This window comes from Mobula hypostoma, chromosome 4 (assembly GCF_963921235.1).
Source record: "Mobula hypostoma chromosome 4, sMobHyp1.1, whole genome shotgun sequence".
In the NCBI taxonomy this organism is placed as follows: domain Eukaryota; kingdom Metazoa; phylum Chordata; class Chondrichthyes; order Myliobatiformes; family Myliobatidae; genus Mobula; species Mobula hypostoma.
This window is the reverse complement of record NC_086100.1, coordinates 58,914,065-58,936,029: the sequence shown is the minus strand read 5'-3', so window position 1 is coordinate 58,936,029 and position 21,965 is coordinate 58,914,065. Positions and strand designations below refer to the sequence as shown.

The following is a 21,965-nucleotide window of genomic DNA, read 5'->3' as shown; positions in this document are numbered from 1 at the left end:
CCATTGAGAGCATGTTGAGTATATGGAACAAACTGCCATAGTAAAAGACCGTTGGTCAGGTACATGGATTAGAAAAGCTTAGAACGGCAAATGAGACAAGCTTGAATGGGGCATTTTGGTTACCATGGACCAATTGAGCCGGACGGCCTGTTTTCCACCCAGATAAGTGTGAGGTGGTTCATTTTGGTAGGTTAAATATGATGGCAGAATATAGTATTAATGGGAAGACTCTTGGCAGTGTGGAGGGTCAGAGGGATCTTGGGGTCTGAGTCCATAGGATGCTCAAAGCAGCTGTGCAGGTTGACTCTGTGGTTAAGAGGGAATACGGTGCATTGGCCTTCATCAATGGTGGAATTGAATTTAGGAGCTGAGAGGTAATGTTGCAGCTAAATAGCACCCTGGTCAGACCCCACTTGGAGTACTGTGCTCAGTTCTGTTTGCCTCACTACAGGAAGGATGTGGAAGCCATAGAAAGGGTGCAGAGGAGATTTACAGGGATGTTGCCTGGATTGGGGACCATGCTTATGAAAACAGGTTGAGTGAACTCGGCCTTTTCTCCTTGGAGCGACGGAGGATGAGAGGTGACCTGATAGGGGTGTATAAGATGATGAGAGACATTGATCGTGTGGATAGTCAGAGGCTTTTTCCAAAGGGGTGAAATGGCTACCATAAGAGGCTACAGATTTAAGGTGCTTGGGAGTAGGTACAGAGAAGATGTCAAGGGTACATTTTTTTACGCAGAGAGTGGTGAATGCGTGAAATGGGCTGCCAGCAACGGTGGTGGAGGCGGATGCGATAGGGTGATTTAATAGACTTTTGGATAGGTACATGGAGCTTAGGAAAATAGAGTGCTATGGGTAACCCTAGTAATTTTAAGGTAGGAATATGTTCGGCACAACTTTGTGGGCCGAAGGGCCTGTATTGTGCTGTAGGTTTTCTATGTTCTATGTTTTCATGCTGTGTAACTCTCTGAACTCTATTTCAATACTGGAGTCTATTATTAAGGAGATAACAACAGGACACCTAGAAAATAATAAGACCATCAAGCAAGTCAGTATAGTGTTATGAAGCAAAATTGTTTTGCAAACAAATTTACTAGTATTTTTGAGAATATTTCAGAGAGTGGTGAGAGTTTGAAATGAGCTGCCAGCATGAATGGAGGATGCCATTTTGATTTCCCCATTTAAGAAAAGTTTAGATAGGTACACGGATGGGAGGGGTATAGAGGGCTTTGGTCAGTGCAGGTTGATGAGAATATGCAGTGTAAATAGAAACATAGAAACATAGAAAATAGGTGCAGGAGTAGGCCATTCGGCCCTTCGAGCCTGCACCGCCATTTATTATGATCATGGCTGATCATCCAACTCAGAACCCAGCCTTCCCTCCATACCCCCTGACCCCTGTAGCCACAAGGGCCATATCTAACTTCCTTTTAAACATAGCTAATGAACTGGCCTCAACAGTTTGCTGTGGCAGAGAATTCCACAGATTCACCACTCTCTGTGTGAAGAAGTTTTTCCTAATCTCGGTCCTAAAAGGCTTCCCCTCTATCCTCAAACTGTGACCCCTCGTTCTGGACCTCCCCAACATCGGGAACAATCTTCCCGCATCTAGCCTGTTGGCATGGACTGGATGAGCCAAAAGGCCTGTTTCTGTGTTGTAGTATTCTGTGACTCTAAACTGTCTTGATAATGTGCTATCAGTATTTGGCAGTGGACAAACTGAGTGAACATTTCATCAGAGAGAGACACAGGCATTGCAACTGCTGGAATTTGGAGCAACACAAAAGTTCCTGGTGGAACTCAGCAGGTTAGGAGTCATCTATGGAGGGAAATGGCCAGCTGACATGTTGGGCTGAGACCCTTCATCTGGACTAGGCATTTCATCAGACTATTTTATCCCCAGCGTTTTAGTTTACGTACCTCCTTCCTTCACTCTCTCGTAGACCGTTTTCAACATCTTGCACAGAAGGCAAAACCAACCCTACAGAGTCAAGAAATGTGAAATAAGAGGAGAAAATGCTGAAAAGGCCCTCAGAAAGGCTATTCAACTCTAGCATTAACTCTGATTCTCTCTCCACAGATGCTGGCTGACTGCTGGGTAGTTTGCACCTTTATTTCCTTGTCACTTTCCCCTGGCTTTTTCATTGTCATTTGGTTTTTGCTTACTATTATTGAACCTACGAATATAAGTAACACCTTTGGAGTGTAACTCTGAGTTTCAATTCACATGCAATTTTTTGACGAAACCCCAAAAAGCATTGATATTTTGCTTACACTTTTTTTCTCTACCTATTACTGACAGATGATTCTATTTATCTGCTATTTTCAGTGGTGATGTAGAATTACAATCAGCGGGTACTTTCCTACAGTTCATCATTAACATTTCATCAAATATTGTACATAAACAGTTAATGACAACAGCTGTAATATCAATACACAAAAAGGTGCTTGCATGCAGAATTAATTCTCTGTTTGTGGGCTCATTATGAGGAGCTCGGTCCATGGCTGGTTTCGACGTGTGTAGAAAATTAAACATCAAATCTAGTTCAGAATATTATTCTGTGTCCATTGCCTATGGTGCAGACAGCACACCAAAATCATTCCACCTGGGAATTAGCAGGATTCCAATGTGGATCAACTCTAAATGGGATGTTGAGTGACTACATCATGCAGAACCAGTCAATGCCACATAAAGCCTGTCTGGATCTCCTAAAATGGCTGCCGCTGGTGGTGAAAACTGTATATTCCCAATGCTCCAATTTACTGGTGTAGAAGGAAAATTGTGCTCCATCTTCAGCCAATCCTTTAAATGGCCCTGAAAGCAGATGAAAATGCTGCTTACTTGCAGCAGTCAATTCAGGAACAAATCAAGTCAGTCCCACTAAAAAGATCCCACACATTGTTGATGTCAGAGACAAACATCTTCAAACAGTGCATTGTTTCTTCTCTAACAGTGTGGTTGCAGCTGGTGGTAGGTTTGCAAGTGGAAGTTGTTACTGAAGTGCAGACATCTCACTCCTCAACACGCTTTGTTGGTAAAACAGAAGGAAAATAGTGGACATGGACACTTGCTGATGGTCTTATGCCCTCGTCATCCCAACTATTACTGCCAGTCATGCTACGTTCTACTGGTAGTGCCCAAGTGAGAGCGCCCATTTGTGTAGAAAGCTTCAAACCAGCACCAAGTCCTTCGGCATCTTCCACCTGCTCTCCCTGAAGACGTAATTTGTTCACTCTTTTTTTTTTGCATGCCATACTCTGCCAGAGCCTTGGCGACCACTTTTCAAGTGATTGTCTTGGAGGAAAGATTCTGTGAGTGGTCCCCCACGTCCTTCTCACAGCGCAGTCTTTTTTTATGAGGCCGAGTTGCGAGCTCGACACTCAACCTGGCATGGATGGAAAGCATGCCCGGGAGCAGCCTGACTGGGTTCGAACTCGGGAATCTTCGCTCCAGAGTCTGGCGCTGATGTCACTGCACCACCAGCTGGCTAACTCTAGGGAGCACAAAATAGTGGTATAACCATAGAACAGCTTATACAATTGATTCAACCAACAACTGGAAAAAAAACCCACTAAAGCCTATAATTAGTAGAGGTGAACTTTCTACCTGCACAATTAGACTTGCGTAATTAAAAAAGGATGTTGGAAAGCCCCAAAATATACATATTTTGCTATGACCTGCCATTTCTGTGAATTCGTATGGAGATGCTCTCACCAATATGGCATTAAGGATCAAAGTTCAAAGTAAATATAGTATCAAGGTGTGTAGATGTCACCATATACAACACTGAGATTAATTTTCTTGTAGGCATTCACAGTAAATACAAGAAACACAATAGAATCAATGAAGACTGCACCCAACAGAACAGACCACAACTAGTGTGCAAAAGACAACAAGCCGCACAAGTACAAAAAGGAAGAAAAAGATAGATAGATAAATGGGCAGGCAGACGATAAATAAGCAAATATCCCAAACATGAGATGAAGAGTCCTTGAAACTGAGCTTCATAAGTTGTGGGAGCAGTTCAGTAATGGGATGAGGGACGTTATCCCCTCTGGTTCAAGAACCTGAAGGCTGAGGTATAATAACTGTTCATGAACCTAGTGGTGTGCATCCTGAGGCTCCTGCACCTTCTTCCTGATAGCAAAGAGAAGAGAGCTTAACCTAAATGGCGGGTGTTCTTCATGATAGATGTTGCTTTCCTTCGATAGCACTCCATGTAGATGTGCTTAATGGTGGAGAGGGCTTTAACAGAGAAGGACCGGTATTTCCACTACTTTTTTGTAAGCTTTTCTCTTAAAAGGCATTAGCGTTTGCATACCAGAGCATAATGCAACCAGTCAATATACTCTCCAACACACATCTATCGAAGCTTGTCAAAGTTTTAGTTGACATTCCAAATCTTCATAAACTTCTAAGAAAGCAGAGGTGCTGCTGTGCTTTCTTTGTAATGGCACTTGCATGCTGGACCCAAGACAGATCCTCTGAAATGATAACACTGAGGGATGTAACATTGCTAACCTTCTCCACCTCTGATCTCCCAATGAGGACAGGCTCATGGACTCCTGAGGTCAATAATCAGCTCCTTAAGCTTGCTGACATTGAGTGAGAGGTTGTTGTTGTGGCATCACTCAGCCAGGTTTTCAGTCTCCCTCCTATATGCTGATTCATCACCACCTTTGATTTGGCCAACAACAGTGGTGTCAGCAGACATAAATATGGATTTGGAGTTTTGCTTAGCCTTACAGTCAAAAGAATAAAGTGTGTAGAACATGGAGTGAAGCACACAGCCTTGTAAAGCACCTGTCATGATGGTGTTCATGGAGGAGATGTTGTTGCCAATCCAAACTGACTGGGGTCTGCAAGTGAGGAAGTCAAGGATCCAGTTGCACAAAGATGTATTGAGGCCTAAGTCTTGAAGCTTATTTATTAGAATAAGCTGTAGTCAATGAAGAGCATCCTGATGTATGCATCTTCACTGTCCAAATGTTCCAGGATTGAGTGAAGAGTCAATGAAATGGCATCTGTTGTGGACCTGTTGTGATGGTGGGAAAATAGGAGCAGATCCAAGTCACTTCTGAGGCAGAAGTTCATATGTTGCTGCGCACCTCTTGAGTACCTGCCCTGAATGCCATCCGGTCCCGCAGCCTTGCGACTGGCCACTAGGTGGAAACACCTGTGTACTTCAGCCTCAGAGATGACAAAAGTGCAGGTCGCTTCAGCGGCTCTCCTCAGGGCTCAGTGTTAGCAACATCGAACTGAGAGTACAAAGGATTTAGCTCATCTGGGGGAGAAGCAACAATGTTGGAAACACCACTGCATTTAGCTTTGAAGTCTGCGATGGTGGGCAGACCTTGCCATAAGCTATGTGTGTTGTTAGTGGAGAGTTGGGTCTGGATCTTGTCCCTGTATGTCGTTTCACTGCCTTGATGACTTTGTGTAGTTTGTAGCTGCATGTCTTGAGTTCCTGGTGGTTACCGGTGGCGAAAACTCAGTCTTGCACAGTAAGTGCAGCGTGCATGGAGCTACTGATCCAGGGTTTCTGGTTTGGATAGACCCTGACTGATTTCTGGGGGACAAAGTCCTCAATGCATTTCTGCATGAAGCTCGTGAACTTGGAGACATCCCCATCATGGAAGACATTCCAATTGACGTCATCACCTAAGTCAATTGGTTTCACGTTGTAGGAGATGATAGCATTCAAGCCCTGCCAGAGCTGTCAAGCATACTTCAGTGATTCAAGTTTGGTCTGCAAATGAGATGGCTTTCTGAAGGTTGTACCGGGACCACTTGTATTTTACTTGGTTGCTAGATCTAGATGCTACTGAGTTGGCCCTCAGCCGATTGCGGAAGACTTGGTGCATTCAGGGTTTCTGTTTGTGGAAGCTTTAATGATTTTGTGTAGCACACTTGTCTATGACTGTTTCTGTAAAGTCCGTAAAAACCGTGGTGTGTTCATTTAGATCCTCTGATGAGTCCTTGAACTTGGCTGAATCCACTGACTCAATGCAATCCTATAGCTGCCCTTCTGCCTCCCCCGACCAGCTCTTTTTTGTCCTTTTCTCTTGGGCCTTGCTCTTTAGCCTCTGCCTGTATGCAGGTAAGAGGAGGATAGCGAATTGATCAGATTTTCCAAACTGCAGTCTCAGCATCGAACGTTAGGTATTCCTAAACATAGAAAAGGAGTGGTTAAGTGTGTTGGGTCCCCTGGTGCTGTAGATTATATGTTGATGATAACTGGACAGAAGTTTATTCAAAGCAGTCTAATTGAAGTCGCTGACAATGATTAGAAATGCATCAGGGTAGGTTGTTCCTTGTTTGATGATAACGGCACTCAGTACCTTGAATGCCTGCTTACTGTCAGACTGGTGACTCAGGCAATGATGCACATTTCTGGACTAAGTTCCATTCCTAAGCTGAAAGAATAGTCAAGCTGCATAAAGACTAATGCAATGGACCAGAATATTGCACATCATCAAATGTGTTGGCCCAGATTTCTCTAGAGATATAACAAAGAGCCTACTGGCGCCATTGTAACTAAAGAGAAAATTACATTATACAGAATAGATGTTTAAAATTTGAAAGTTCACCTTTAGAGAGAAATATCCTGTTCTTCCTTTATTTAGCGATACAGTGCACAGCAGGTGCTTCTGGCCACAGTGTCTCTGTACCTTGACAAACCTGATTAACCCTAACCTAATCATGGGACAATTTACAATGACCAATTAACCCACCCGGTACATCTTTGGACTGTGAGAGAACAGCGGAGGGCCCAGAGAAAAGCCACACATTTCACAGGGATGATGTGTAGAGACTCCTTACAGGACAGTGTCAGAAATGAACCCCAAACTCTGGAACCCCTCTGAGCTGTAATAGCATTGATTTTAGCGCTAGACCAGCGGTCCCCAACCACCGGGCCGTGGACTGGTACAGGGCCGCAAAGCATTTGCTAACGGGCCGTGAGAAAACGACATGAGTCAGCTGCACCTTTCCTCATTCCCTGTCACGCACTGTTGAACTTGAACATAGGGTTGCCAACTGTCCCGTATTTGCCGGGACATCCCGTATACAGTTATATGGATATACTGGGCTAAATTGGTTTGTCCTGTATTTCCCCCTAAGGTACAGCGTTCCTATGAAACCTTTCGTGTCAAAGTGGCGTGAAGCGAGAAGTAATTATCATTAATTTTATATGGGAAAAATTTTTGAGCGTTCCCAGACCCAAAAAATAACCTAACAAATCATACCAAATAACACATAAAACCGAAAATAAATAACACTAAGATATAATAAAAGCAGGAATGATATGAAAAATACACAGCCTATATAAAGTAGAAATAATATATGTACAGTGTAGTCGGGAAGATGAAGGCAAAGCCGATTTGTGGAGGAAAAATCGGCACATATGCACACACGCACATCACATGCGCACGTCACGCATGTGCACACAAATGCCCATGCAAGGCTTCATGGTCATGGTCGGCTTTCCTGGGGTAAACATAAGTGTCCCGAGATTTGACTGCTACTTTTGTCCCTTATTTGGGAGTGAGAAAGTTGGCAACCCTAACTGTAAAAGACATGTTGAGGTGCGTTTAACCCTACTTGGATACCATCCCCCCCGCCACCGGTCAGCCGGTCCATAAGAATATTGTCAATATTAAACCAGTCCACGGTGCAAAAAAGGTTGGGGACCCCTGTGCTAGACTACCATAGTTCTTCTGTAGGATGTGTTATAGTCATTCTTACCAATAGACTCAGCACTGAACTGGACCCAAATTGTTAAATTGGAGTTCTTGCCCACTAGTAGAACATTGAATTTGCCTGTAAAAGTTGTGATTGATAGATGCAAGAACAGATAACTTTTAAAAGGCATAAAGCAATAATTATTGCTGAGCAATTTCTATAGGCTTCAAAACATTAATCAACAAATCTATTTCAGAAGAAAATTGCTGTTAGATTCTGAAAAATGTGTTTCTTGTTCTGCCTTTGTTGAATTACATCTGCAGTTGCCAATCACTTTGTTTCTCATATATCTTTTAAATATAATTTGCTGTTAATACTAATTCAATAGTGCTGTAGGGAATTTTGTAAACTAATTTGGGATGTATGGTCAAAAACAGCAAGTAAACAGTTCAGTAGGCAGACTATGCATAGGTGTATACAAAACAAAATTCCATTTATTTCAGGAGTGTAACTCAAGGCAGAAGAGTAATGATTAGCACATGAGAATAATTTTGCTATCACAGAGTTAAAACAGCGGTTGGAGTGGCGACTCAAAATTCCAGAGCTTCAGATACGAGAGGATTTGGGAGAGACAGGAGGAGACGTAATAGAAAGAAGTGGCATTATAATATTAACATTATTATAGAGTTGATTACTGTAGTAATCCGGGAAGAAATCCAAGGAGGGGAGGGGGAAGCAGAAAGGGGAGAGGGGAGAGATCAGAAACTTTGCCAGAGCTACTACAAGCCTCCAGGTCAACAGGTATAGAACAGCTGATAAAAAAAAGCAAGGGTGTAGTGGTAATGCAATTGAAGTGTTTGAGAGAAGCATTTTGGAGTCTGAGTAGAATGGGAGCAGCTCCATGCAGCTGGGTCTGCTTTGGAAGGAATCAGGGATTAATCAGATTATTATAGGTCTGTGGGTCAGTGGAGGAGAAGTTATTGAAAACGTTCTGAGAAACACAAAAAATTTATACTTGGCAACGTAGGAAATGCAGTCAGCATGGCTTTGTTAGGGGGAGACCCTGCCTGATTGATATGAATGAATTTTTGAATGTGTAACGAAACATATTGGTGAGGGCAGAGTGGTTGATGGGGTTTATATTGTATATACTCCAGTCTGGCTTTCAACAGGGTCCGACATGGGAGATTGATCAAAAAGGTTCGAGTCTACGGTATCCCAACACAAGTTAGATCCCAAATTAGCTTGGTAATGAAAGCAGAAGGTGATTATTGTTTTCTTTTATTCCTCTTTTTGTGAATGGAACCTTTTGAGCATTTGTATACCATAGATATTGATGCTGGGATCTTTGCTGATTATAATATGCGTTTAAGATTTGGAATGCTTGAAGTATGATTCTAAGTTCACAGATGACATGAAAATCGGTTCTATTATAGGCAGCAGGTAGGTTATTCTTAGGCTGCAGAATAATATTGATAGATGCAGTGAGCAATGCAGTTGAAACTTAACCCTGATAAAAGTGTGGTGTTATATTTTGGGAGGACTAATAAAGGTGCAAAAATACATGATGAATGTCAGAGCCTTGGGGGGGTATTGAAGATACAAGTCCAAGGATCCCTGAGTGTGCACAGGTAGAAGAAAATATACACAATACTTGTCTTCATTAGCCAGGATATAGAGTATAAAACAATGGAGGTTATGGTTAAGATTTTCTTAAATAGTAATAAGTCACAATTGGAATACTGTGTGAAATTCTTTTTGCCATCTCATTGGAAGAATGTGACAGCACTGAAGATTGTGCCAGCGGATTCATCAGGGTGTTGCACAGGATGAAGCATTTCAGTTATGGGCAGAGACTGTACAGGCTGGGTTTGTTTTCTTTGGAGCAGGAGAGCCTGAGGTATCTTGACTGGAATATACAAAATTCAGGGGCATAGATAAGGTAGATGGTAAGAAGTGTTTCTCTCAGTACAGTTTTATAAAAACAGAGAGTACTGGTTTAATTAAGGGATAGGATGTTTAATGGGAACCTGGGGAATATTTTCACCCATATAGTGGTGCAACTCTGCAACCTACTGCCTGAAAGAATGGTGTCGGCAAAGACTGACAACCTACTGCCTGAGAGAATGGTGTCGGCAAAGACTGACAACCTACTGCCTGAGAGAATGGCGTCGGCAAAGACTGACAACATACTGCCTGAGAGAATGGTGTCGACAAAGACTGACAACCTACTGCCTGAGAGAATGGTGTCGGCAAAGACTGACAACCTACTGCCTGAGAGAATGGCGTTGGCAAAGACTGACAACATACTGCCTGAGAGAATGGTGTCGACAAAGACTGACAACATACTGCCTGAGAGAATGGTGTCGGCAAAGACTGACAACCGACTGCCTGAGAGAATGGTGTCGGCAAAGACTGACAACCTACTGCCTGAGAGAATGGTGTCGGCAAAGACTGACAACCGACTGCCTGAGAGAATGCTGTCGGCAAAGACTGACAACCTACTGCCTGAGAGAATGGTGTCGGCAAAGACTGACAACCTACTGCCTGAGAGAATGGTGTCGGCAAAGACTGACAACCTACTGCCTGAGAGAATGGTGTCGGCAAAGACTGACAACCTACTGCCTGAGAGAATGGTGTCGGCAAAGACTGACAACCTACTGCCTGAGAGAATGGTGTCGGCAAAGACTGACAACCTACTGCCTGAGAGAATGGTGTCGGCAAAGACTGACAACAACTCAACTGACAAAGCTGAGAATGCTAGGGAGCAAGAGCTGGAAAAAGGGAATAGGACAATTTTTCAATGGTAGGCACTACATACAGATCAAAGCCTGCGTCTATGCTATCTGACTAAATAAACCAGTATAGGAAACACTGTTGATAAGCAACTGAAATGACTGCAACAAGTTGTGGATTTCAATATGACTGCAATATGTGGATTTCAAAACCAGGGGAGACAACACACTGGACTTGGTTTATACCAACACACCACAGGCATACAAAGCAGCCCCCCGCCCCCATCTTGGCCACTCTGACCACATATCTGTCATGCTAACACCAGCATATAAACCACTGTTTAGACGTGTGACAGCAGAGAAAAGAGAGAAGGGTCTGGCCAAAAGGAGCAGCCTCAGCACTACAAGACTGTTTTTTGCACACAGACTGGGACATAGTCAAAACAGCAGCCTCCTATGTTGACCATACAGACATTGAGGAGTATGCGGAGGCAGTAATCAGCTACATAGCCAAATGCACGGAGGATGTCACTGTGATGAAAACCTTCACCGCACGTGGTTATAAAAAGCCATGGATGACAACAGGGGCGCGTACACTACTGTCGGCCCGTGACACAGCCCACAGATCGGGGGACAGGAGTGCACTTCGCTCAGCCAGGTCTGCGCTTTCACTACGGATCAGGAAAGCGAAAAGGGCCTACGCGGGCAAAATACATGGATGCTTCTGTGACACAGGCGACACCAGACAGATGTGGCAGGGAATTAAAGCTCTGACAGACTACAAGATCAGGCAGAAAACTGATGACAGCGACGCCTCTCTTCCATACAGGCTTAACAATTTCTTTGCACGCTTCGAAGCATCAAACACTACCGCAAGGGGGAGAGCCAGTCCCTTTTTACCATCTGGCCAGCCGGCTCCAATCATTGATCCAGACCAAACACGAAGGACCCCTGCCAGGGTCAACCCACGAAAAGCAGGAGGTCCTGACAACATCCCTGGACGTGCGCTCAAGGAATGTGCTGATGTATTAGCAGATGTCCTGATAGATATTTTCAACATCTCCCTTAGTCAAGCCATTGTCCCCAGATGCTTCAAAACCTTCACAATCATCCCTGTAGCAAAGAAATCAGTTATAGCTTGTCTGAATGATTACCGTCCCATTGCCCTGACCCCCATAGTGATGAGATGTTTTGAACGGCTTGTCAAGCCTCATATCACAGCCAGCCTCCCCTTATCACCGGATCCTCTACAGTTTGCTTATCGTCCAAATCACCCCACGGAGGAGGCATATCCACCACACTGCACACAGTTCTCTCTCACTTGGACAACAAAGACACTTATGCCAGAATCCTGTACATTGATTTCAGTTCAGCGTTCAATACCATCATCCCGCAGAGACTAGTGGAGAAACTGTCGCTGCTTGGCCTTAGCACTGCCATGTGTCACTGGATTCTGGATTTCTTGACAGAGAGACCACCGTCAGTCCATGTTGGCAGAACATCTCTGACTCCATCACGCTGAGCACTGGATACCCACAAGGCTGTGTGCTTAGCCCATTGCTGTTTACACTGCTAACACATGCCTGTGCAGCCAGATTCAAGAAGAACCTGATCATTAAATTTGCTGATGATATCACAGTGGTGGGGCTCATCAGCAAAAATGATGAAACAATGAACAGGGAGGAGGTCAAACACCTAGAGAGCTGATGCAGTGATAACAACTTGATGCTTAATGTCACCAAAACCAAGGAGATGATCGTCGATTTCAGACGGTCTCAGCCTGAGCACACACCCCTCAGCATCAGCGGCTCCACAGTGGACAGAGTGGAAAACATCAAGTTCCTTGGGGTGCAAATCTCAGACAATCTCACCTGGTCCAGGAGCACCACTGGGATTGTGAAACGGACCCAGCAGAGATTGCACTTTCTGAGGAAGCTTAAACAAGCATCACTCCCCACTAACATCTTAACTACATTCTACAGAGGTGTGGTTGAGAGTGTGCTGACCTTTTGCATCACAACCTGGTACTTCAGCTGCAGTGCTGTTGACAAAAAAGCCTTGCAGAGGGTGGTTAGGGGAGCAGAGATGGTTATTGGGGTCTCCCTACCTTCTATCCAAGACTTCTTTCAGAATCGATGCCTCCAGAAGACATGGTACATCATTAAAGACCCCTCACACCCTCTCCATGAACTGTTTGTTCTTCTGCCATTAGGCAAATGCTATAGGAGCATCAAAACTAAAACCACAAGGCTACTAAACAGCTTCCTCCCACAGGCAGTCAGATTGCTAAATAGCTGCTCTACCTGACTCTGCTTTGGGCACTTTTAACTTGCACTGGACACTTATAACTTGATTTTAACTGACATGTGGCTGTTGTGTTTTACTATTTATTGTTATGTTTATTACTTAGTCTGGTGTTTGTTATGTTTTGATTGCATTGCTCCTGAGAAATGCTGTCTCATTCTGCCCTGCAGAGCTGATGTACGGTTAGAATGACAATAAAGTTTTTTGAATCTTTGAATCTTTGTCAGTTAGATGGATGGCAATTGCTGCTCCTTTGCAAATTGCAGCAAAATTTGAACCATTATATTTTATATGTAAATGCAATTGAGATATTTTCACTATAAGACTTTCTAAAATATGTTCATTGAGGATGTTACAAACAGGATGAATGAAGGGAAATCAGCAAATGTAGTGTGCTCTAATTTCATGAAGGAATTCAATAAATGTGATTTTCAAGATTCAAGATAATTTATTGTCATTCTTCAGTAAACGAATGTAAAGGAGAACAAAATGAGTGTTACTCAAGATGTAATGCAAAATAAAAAATGCAATAAGTGTAAAAACACAATAAAAAAATAAGAAACACTCAATAAATACAAAATATAAAAAGCAATCCTATAAAACACAATGTACAAGTAAATGTTATATGCACAGACTGATCTTACATAAAGTAACATGTGATGTATATAGAATGGCCGTGGGGTGAGTTAATGGGGGGGGGGTGGGGGTGATGCTGCTCAGCCTCATGGCCTGGGGGATTTTTGAGACTAGGTGGTGCTGGTATGGATGATGCTTCCCTGTTGGGACTGGGACAAACAGTCCTTAAGCAGGGTGGGTGGGATCCTTTATGAAATTGCTGGCCTGGCTTTGTGAACAGAGTTGGATTAATTTATTGCTGTGGATAAGGGAGTGACCAACTACTGAAACAAAAAAAGGCTACGGATAAATAGATCGTTTTCAGTTTGGTAATCAATAATCAGTTGGGTACCGGAGATCAAGGCCAGGATTTTATAATTTATCATCTATAAAGATGATTTGCATGAAGGGACCTAGAGTGCAACAGCTAAACTTTCTGATGAATTGGTAACTTTATAAGATGCAAGGAGCACTGTAAAGGATAAGGATAGATAAAGTGAGTGGGAAAATTGTTGTTATGGAGTATAATAGTCAAAAGTCATCTGAAGTGCAGAGTTCTGTAACATGCATTTGTTGTATGAAATTTGAAAATCAGCTCAGAGGTAGCTGGAAAACATTCTTCATTGTGTTGTTAACATTAAAATTCAAAGGCATTCCAAATAGTATTGTCCAGACTTTGTGGTAAATCAGTATTGCCAGCCAATGTACCTAATTGTGGAATGAAAAGTGTAATATGAGGAACAAAATAAATGAGCTTTAGAATAAGGTTACAGCAAAAGTGATTAGTGAAGATAATTTTTGAAATGCAAATACACAATAAGTGTTGATGGGTCTGTTAAAGCCCTGTTCATTTCTCAAGCCTTATTGGCAAATACTGATGGGAATTATGTTATATCTTGTTATGTTTCTAATCTAATTGTGTCCATTTTCCTCAGTTCCCTGGTGTTTCTGTCCGTCTTCTTAATACAGAACAGGAGATTAGGCTTCCCTTTCCAGGTGTATTGATAATAACCAAAAGACAACTTACAATATGCCCTATTCCATTGTGATTCCTAGAATAGGGATAGAATGCTCCAAGCTGCATCCATCGTAGGCAAAGTTCATAAGTAGTGTTCTTAAAAAAGCCACATATATCAGCTCCCGTCTAAAGGTAAATGAAGAAAATACTATTGAACATGAAATTGACAAATTCCTCAAAATATAACAAAAAATAGCTTATATTATATTTTGCAAAATAAGCTTTTAAGTGAACTTACATAAGAAATTCCAAATAGACTGAACTCCATCATTCCTATGATAGAAAAAGATTTAATTACACATGTTTGGCAGAATTAAAGCTTGATGCCAGAAAACAACCAGAAACTTTTAAAATTTGTGCACAATAAATCTCCACATCCAAATCTAAACTCTCTTTCAGCAACGCTGAATGTGCTTCAATCATGGAAAACAAATGTTAATTTTATACAATCGAGCAACAAATTAATTCTTCCCTTCTACTCTACTTTTGGCAATTGAAGAGACCATTCCCTCAATGACTCCATGGTCAATCTCTACCAATCACTCAGTTTCTCAGAGCACATTCTTGTGTAGCTACAGAAGATGCAACTCTTGTCCTTCCTCTTCCCCCTTCCCACAATATAGGGAATCAAACATTTCTTTGATGACTTACTTACAGATCTCCCCACTTAATGTACTTGATGATGAATGGTGGTTTGAGATAATGCAACAGTTTGCAAGCTATTTTCTGAAAAGTGCTGATGTGAATTGGCATGACTGAATTTGGAAGGATTTAAAGGTTAGAGCGAATACAGTAGCTAAGGAAAGGGAATCATTAACCATGCAATCCTGCCTTGAAGAGCTCATTGATTTTTATAGAAGCATTAGTGCTTGCTTTTGTGGAAATGATTCATCAACAACATTATCCTGGGTTTTATGTTACATTCTGTAGGTTGTTTTTTAATGTAATCTAATCCAATATAATTACATTAGAAATGGTTCAAAATAGCTCAATTAGTATATAATATAGTATGACAATGAATCTGCTGAGATTGGGATGGTAGGAAACAGGATGCCTACTCTGCAACGACCATGCATTATAACTAACTTCTGTATCATTGGGATAGAAAGGAAAAAAACTCTGTTGAAGCTCATGTTTGAGATGGATTCAATGAAGTGACCTCTGCCAAATGCATATATAGGTGGCAGGCAAGAAGAGTTTCATTACCTGTAATAATATTCCTACTTCTGCCAAATTCCCACATTTCATAGATAAACTACCTGCCTAGATTTGCATTGTTCAAGCAATCTGCCTTCATTTTAGAGGCAACAAAGGATCAGGGGGATACACGCACAACTGGAATTCTATCAATGCACTTCTGCAGAAAGGATTTGTTCAAAAAGCACAGAAAAGGGGAAAGAAAGGAAAATAACAGTATAATTGTATTAGATGTTCTTTCAACTTTTTTTTTACCAATGATTGATTTATGCAACTGATCCCAGGCAGCTGTGTTGTCTCCAAGCCAATGCCCTGACCATTGTCCACTTGATGGGAAAGTTGAACGAGTCACCACAATCCCTCGCTCTCCAGTTATGTTTTGCAGAGATCTATGAAACATCAAATAATTGTAATTGGAATGGCAGTAGTAACCTTTACTTTGAAAAATAAATTGTGATTTATCACTCAAGAGCAATACATTTTTGAAAATCCCTAGCTAGTTAGAACTTCCTATTTTGCTCAGAACATGGTGTACGTATCTGGCACTAATGAACCAGATACTACACAACAGTACTGCATCAATTAAGCCTCCTTCAGTCTACATATTGAAAGTTTCAACAAACTGCTGGTTAAACTATTCACTTGCATCAAACCATCTTGAGTATACATTTTGGGTAGATTCCTAATTTATTATCAACAGGAAACTATATACATATAGTGCCAAAGGTAGGCAAAACTCTCACCATCTACATCAGTTCCCAACTCCATAAATACTAATATTGGCTCAATTCATGGTGGAGTTCAAATTCTTCATAAACAAGATCCTGTACTGAAGAGTTGCTTATATGGGTCTTATTGGTAAGGCAATATCAAATTAACTCCATGGATATACAAACCTGTTTCTTACTTCAAAGAAATTGATAAGATTATTTGCACAAGGATGGCTGATATGTAAGCAATTCATATTTGAGGTAAATACTCATTTGTAGCTTTCAACCTTAATCCTCATATTTTATCCAGCAGGAAATTGTTGAGGTAGAATAGACATCATCTGATTGAAATGGTGAGACAGGCTCAAGGGACCCAGTGGCCTAATCTTGTACCTGTTTCTTATTTTCTGTAGTTGAAGTCTTTATATTAAACACAAACCTCTTTACTTGTCATCTAGAAACACAACAGTTTAAATGAGTATTGGTGTATTATCATACCCAGGTACTGTATATCACGCAGCCAACACCTCTCTGCTATAGAGTTACACACTATTTCATAAAACCACATAGTTTTCTGTCTTCAGTTCACTGTAACTACTGTCATTAAGTCTGAAAATACATGAGCAATTAGACTGATTTTCTTGATATTTTGCCACTACATCAATGCAATGCATTTCAAGAGTAGAAGCCCTATTTACTTCTATAAATGCTAATCTATCATCTACCATCTCTCTGATGAGTTTATTTGCAATAGAACCATCAAAAAAAATTGAGTACAAAAATTCTCCCAACATGTAGTTTCCTATGTATATAAATGTACAGCCTTGCCAAATTAAACACATAATTTGATATTAATTAAATCAAACCCAGCAACTTTTCCCTCTATTCATTCCATTCTTTAATACTACCTACACCACCAAGAATGTTTTCATAACAAGTTTCAAATTCTGAATTATTACAGGATAAACTTCTTCAACTTACTCCAATGTGGGCCTTGTTTGTGACCATCCATAGAGACTATGCACATCGTAGTGTCTTACTGAAGTTCCATCTGCCAGACGCTGCTGACTCTCCATGCATAAGGTTTTGTGGTGTAGTCCCATGTGTCTTGATTCAAGTGCTTTGAAATAAAAAATATACATATATTTAAAATAAAAGGCAACAAAAGAATGTAAAACATAAAAATAATGAACCAAGCCTGTCCCTTTCTAAAATTTTGTACCGAAAAATATTCAAAAGCTTATAATTTTATGAGCATTTGTGTTCTAACCACTTAACAAAAATTCCAGAAGGCATTCTCTTTGTTGAAAGTGTTCATTTTTGGTGTAATTTATAAATTAGCACTTGTATTAAAAATCATTGCAGTAGGTAATCATCCCTGTTTTCAAAGAGCACTAAAACATATCATAAAATCAGTTCTATAGTATCAATTTACTAAACTCATGAAGTTAGATTCACAGGATTTAGTTATTTTTAATGGAAATTCCCTCTGTTATGCTTTGCCTGTGTGATTCTTGCCTGTTCATAAGTCACTTGAAAGACAGGATAATTAAAACTTGTATAAAAATTTACCTTGGGCAAAAACTAGCATAGATATATAAAAAGATGAGCAAAACAATAGGTTGATAGCAAGCTTTGTAATTGTATCATCTGCTAGCTGTAACAGCAGTATTATTAGAAGAAATTTTACACTTGTATAACAGGTTCTCCCACACGCGTAATCAAGATGATCAACATTAGAAATAAGAACTCATGACACACTTTGCTCGGAGACATTGTATTGTGTGCAGTGAGAGAGAGGTTTCAAAAGAAGTGAGGGGGGCAGTCACAACATCCTGCATTACTCATATCACTACGAGATGCTGGATCATGCATAATTAGGCACTTGGCAAAGGGCAATAAAGAGATTAGGGCGGAGAGGCCATTGTGGAAGCAGGAAATGTGTGAGTGGAATAGTGTTAGTGTGGGGTTTTAAAGCTTTGGATTAGAGAGGGTTCAGTGAAGAGAGGTGAAGGCTATATGTAGATTTTTCATTTAATTTTCTTTGTTTTCAAATTGCACATTTAGAGCAGGGAGCTGCCAGGTAGGACAGTGGAACGCTCCTCTTGCAGGATGTGGGAAGGCAGGGAGATGTTCAATGTCCCTGATCACTACACCTGTAAGAAAAGCATCCAGTTGCAGCTTCTTGCAGACTGTGGTAAGGAATTGGAGCTGGAGCTGGATGAACTCTGAATCATTCAACAGGCAATAAAGGGAAAGTGCAGGACTCAGGTAACTGGGTGACCGTCGGGTGGGGAGGGGATAGGCAGCTGTTGCAGGGTGCCCCTGTGGCCATGCACCTCAATTATAGATATACTTGCTTTGGATACTGTTGGGGTGGAGGGGTAAGGGATTACCTAGCAGAGGAAAGGCACAGCGGTCAGCTCTTTGGCAGTGAGTTCGGCTCTGTGGCTCAGAAGGGAAGGGAGCAGAAGAGGTGAGCTGTGGAGACAGGAGATTCAATTGTGAGGGAAGCAGACAGGAGGTTCTGTGGACGAGAATGAGATTCCCTGATGTTATGTTGCCGCACTGGTACAAGGGTCAGGGATATCTTGAATACAGTCCACAGCATCCTTACTGGAAGTCAGGGTATGAGTAGCCAGAGGTCATGGTCCACATTAGCACCAATGACATGGTTGGAAGAGTAACAAGGCCCTGCAAAATGAGTTCAGGAGTTAGGTGATAAGTTAAAGGGCAGAACCAGCTATGTAGTGATCTCGGAATTGCTACCCCTGGCATACGTTAGTGAGGCCAGAAATAGGAAGGTAATACAGTTTAGTACATTGTGATAGAGTTGATGTAGGAGGTAAGGCTTCAGATTTCTGAATCACTGGGCTCTCTTCCAGGGAAGGTCAGATCTGCATAGACGGGATGGTTTGGAGCTGAACTGGAAGAGGACTAATTTCCTTGTTGGAAGGTTTGCTAGTTTAAGTGGTTTAAACTAGCGTTGCAGGGGTATGGGAAGCAGAGCACCAGAGCAGATACTGGAACGGTTGTGAGGAAAGATGTTGTTAATCTACACACAAAGTCAGGAATCAGAAGGTTGAGCAAGGTGGGACTAATGTTCTCATTTGCATATCTTTCAATACAAGGAGTATTGTAGAAAAGGCAGATGAGTTATGACATTGTAACCATAAGTGAGACTTGGTTGCAGGAGGGGTAGGACTAGCAGCTCAATATTCCTGGCTTCCATTATTTTAGAGCAAGAAGGATTAAAGGGGAAGGGGTAGCATAACTAATCAGGGAAAGCGTCATGGCAGTGCTCAGGTAGGACAGACTACACTGTTCGTCCACTGAGGCTATATGGGTGGAACTGAGGAATAAGAAAGGTATGACCACATTAATGGGATAATATTATAGATTACTCAATAGTCACCGGGATTTAGAGGAGCAAATCTGTAGAGAGATCACAGACTGTTGCAAGACACATAGGGTTGTGATAATGGATGATTTTAACTTTCTACATATTTACTGGGACTCCCATACTGTCAGAGGTTGGATTGGACAGAGCTTATCAAATGTGTTCAGGAAAGTTTCCTTAATCAATACAAAGAAGACTCAACTAGAGAGTGTGATACTAAACCTCTTATTAGGGAAGAGCCAATACAGGTGACATAAGTTTGTATAGGGAAATGCTAGTTTTAAGATAAATACAGAGAAGCATATGTCTTCCCTGTAAAGACCCAACTTGTTCAACCTTTCTCTGTAACTTAGGTGCTGAAACCCAGGTAACATTCTTGTAAATCTTCTCTGTACTCTCTCTATTTTGTTGACATCCTTCCTATAATTCGGTGACCAGAACTGTACACAATACTCCAAATTTGGCCTTACCAATGCCTTGTACAATTTTAATATTACATCTCAACTCCTATACTCAATGCTCTGATTAATAAAGGCCAGCATACCAAAAGTTTTCTTCACCACCCTATCCACGAGATTCCACCTTCAGGGAATTATGCACCATTATTCCTAGATCCCTCTGTTCTACTGCATTCTTCAATGCCCTACCATTTACCATGTATGTCCTATTTTGATTAGTCCTATCAAAAAGTAGCACCTCACATTTATCAGCATTAAATTCCATCTGCCATCTTTCAGCCCACTCTTCTAATGATTGCACATTCCTAATTAACCTTCTGTGTGGAACCATATCAAAGGCCTTACTGAAGTCCATATAGACAACATCCACTGCTTTACCCTCATCAACTTTCCTGGTAACCTCTTCAAAAAATTCAATAAGATTAATCAAACATGAACTTCCACGCACAGATCTCTGTTGACTGTTCCTAATCAGTCCCTGGCTATCCAGACAATTAAATATACCATCTCTAAGAATACTTTCCATCAACTTACCCACCACTGACGTCAAACTCACATGCTGATAATTGCTAGGTTCACTCTTAGAACACTTTTTAAACAATGGAACCACATGAGTAATACGCCAATCCTCCGGCACCATCCCTGCTTCTAATGACATTTGAAATATTTCTGTCAGAGCCCCTGCTATTTCCACACTAACTTCCCACAAGGTCCAAGGGAATATCCTGTCAGAACCTAGAGACATATCCACTTTTATGTTCCTTAAAAGTGCCAGTACTTCCTCTTCTTTAATCATCATAGTTTCCATAACCTCCCTACCTGTTTCCCTTACCTTACACAGTTCAATATCCTTCTCCTTAGTGAATACCGAAGAAAAGAAATTGTTCAAAATCCCCACCATCTCTTTTGGCTCCACACATAGCTGTCCACTCTGATTCTCTAAGGTACCAATTTTATCCCTCACTATGCTTTTGCTATTAATATAACTGTAGAATCCCTTTGGATTTATTTTCACCTTACTTGCCAAAGCAGCCTCGTATTTTCTTTTAGCTTTTCTAATTTCTTTCTTAAGATTCTTTTTACATTCTTTATATTCCTCGAGCACCTCATTTACACCATACTGACTGTATTTATACCTTATACTTTATTGTAGCCAAATAATTGATACTAGAACGTACAATCATCAGAATGATATTTGATTCTGCGCTTCCCGCTCCCTGGAGTACAAATCAATAGTAAATATTAAAAATTGAAATTATAAATCATAAATAAAAAATAATAAATGAAAAGTAAGGTAATGCAAAAAAACCGAGAGGCAGGTCTGGATATTTGGAGGGTATTGCCCAGATCCGGGTCAGGATCCGTTCGGCAGTCTTATCACAGTTGGAAAGAAGCTGTTCCCAAATCTGGCCATATGAGTCTTCAAGCTCCTGAGTCTTCTCCCGGAGGGAAGAGGGATGAAAAGTGTGTTGGCTGGGTGGGTCATGTCCTTGATTATCCTGGCAGCACTGCTCCGACAGCGTGCGGTGTAAAGTGAGTCCAAGGACGGAAGACTGGTTTGTGTGATGTGCTGCGCCGTGTTCATGATCTTCTGTAGCTTCTTCCGGTCTTGGACAGGACAACTTCCATGCCAGGTTGTGATGCACCCTAGAAGAATGCTTTCTATGGTGCATCTATAAAAATTAGTGAGGGTTTTAGGGGACAGGCCAAATTTCCTTAGTTTTCTCAGTAGGTAACTGCGCTCGTGGGCCTTCTTGGCAGTGGACTCTGCTTGGTTGGTCCAAGTCAGGTCATGTGTGATATTGACCCCAAGGAACTTAAAGCTTCTGACCTGTTCCACTT

At 41.5% G+C, this 21,965-nt stretch overlaps 1 protein-coding gene across 4 annotated transcripts in view; it reads right to left on the bottom strand.

Moving 5' to 3' along the window:
• si (sucrase-isomaltase) overlaps nucleotides 1-21,965 on the bottom strand; it is a 181,395-nt gene that overhangs the window by 44,532 nt on the left and 114,898 nt on the right. For 3 of the 4 annotated variants that reach the window (XM_063045838.1, XM_063045836.1, XM_063045837.1), the window contains exons 37-40: nucleotides 17,247-17,385; nucleotides 15,811-15,944; nucleotides 14,597-14,631; nucleotides 14,368-14,484 (exon numbers count right to left, since the gene is read on the bottom strand). In XM_063045838.1, coding sequence (XP_062901908.1) covers nucleotides 14,368-14,484; nucleotides 14,597-14,631; nucleotides 15,811-15,944; nucleotides 17,247-17,385 — 425 coding nt within the window. Of the gene's footprint in view, nucleotides 1-1,922; nucleotides 1,984-14,367; nucleotides 14,485-14,596; nucleotides 14,632-15,810; nucleotides 15,945-17,246; nucleotides 17,386-21,965 lie in introns of all 4 variants that reach the window. The other variant, XR_010017658.1, reaches the window with a different exon arrangement.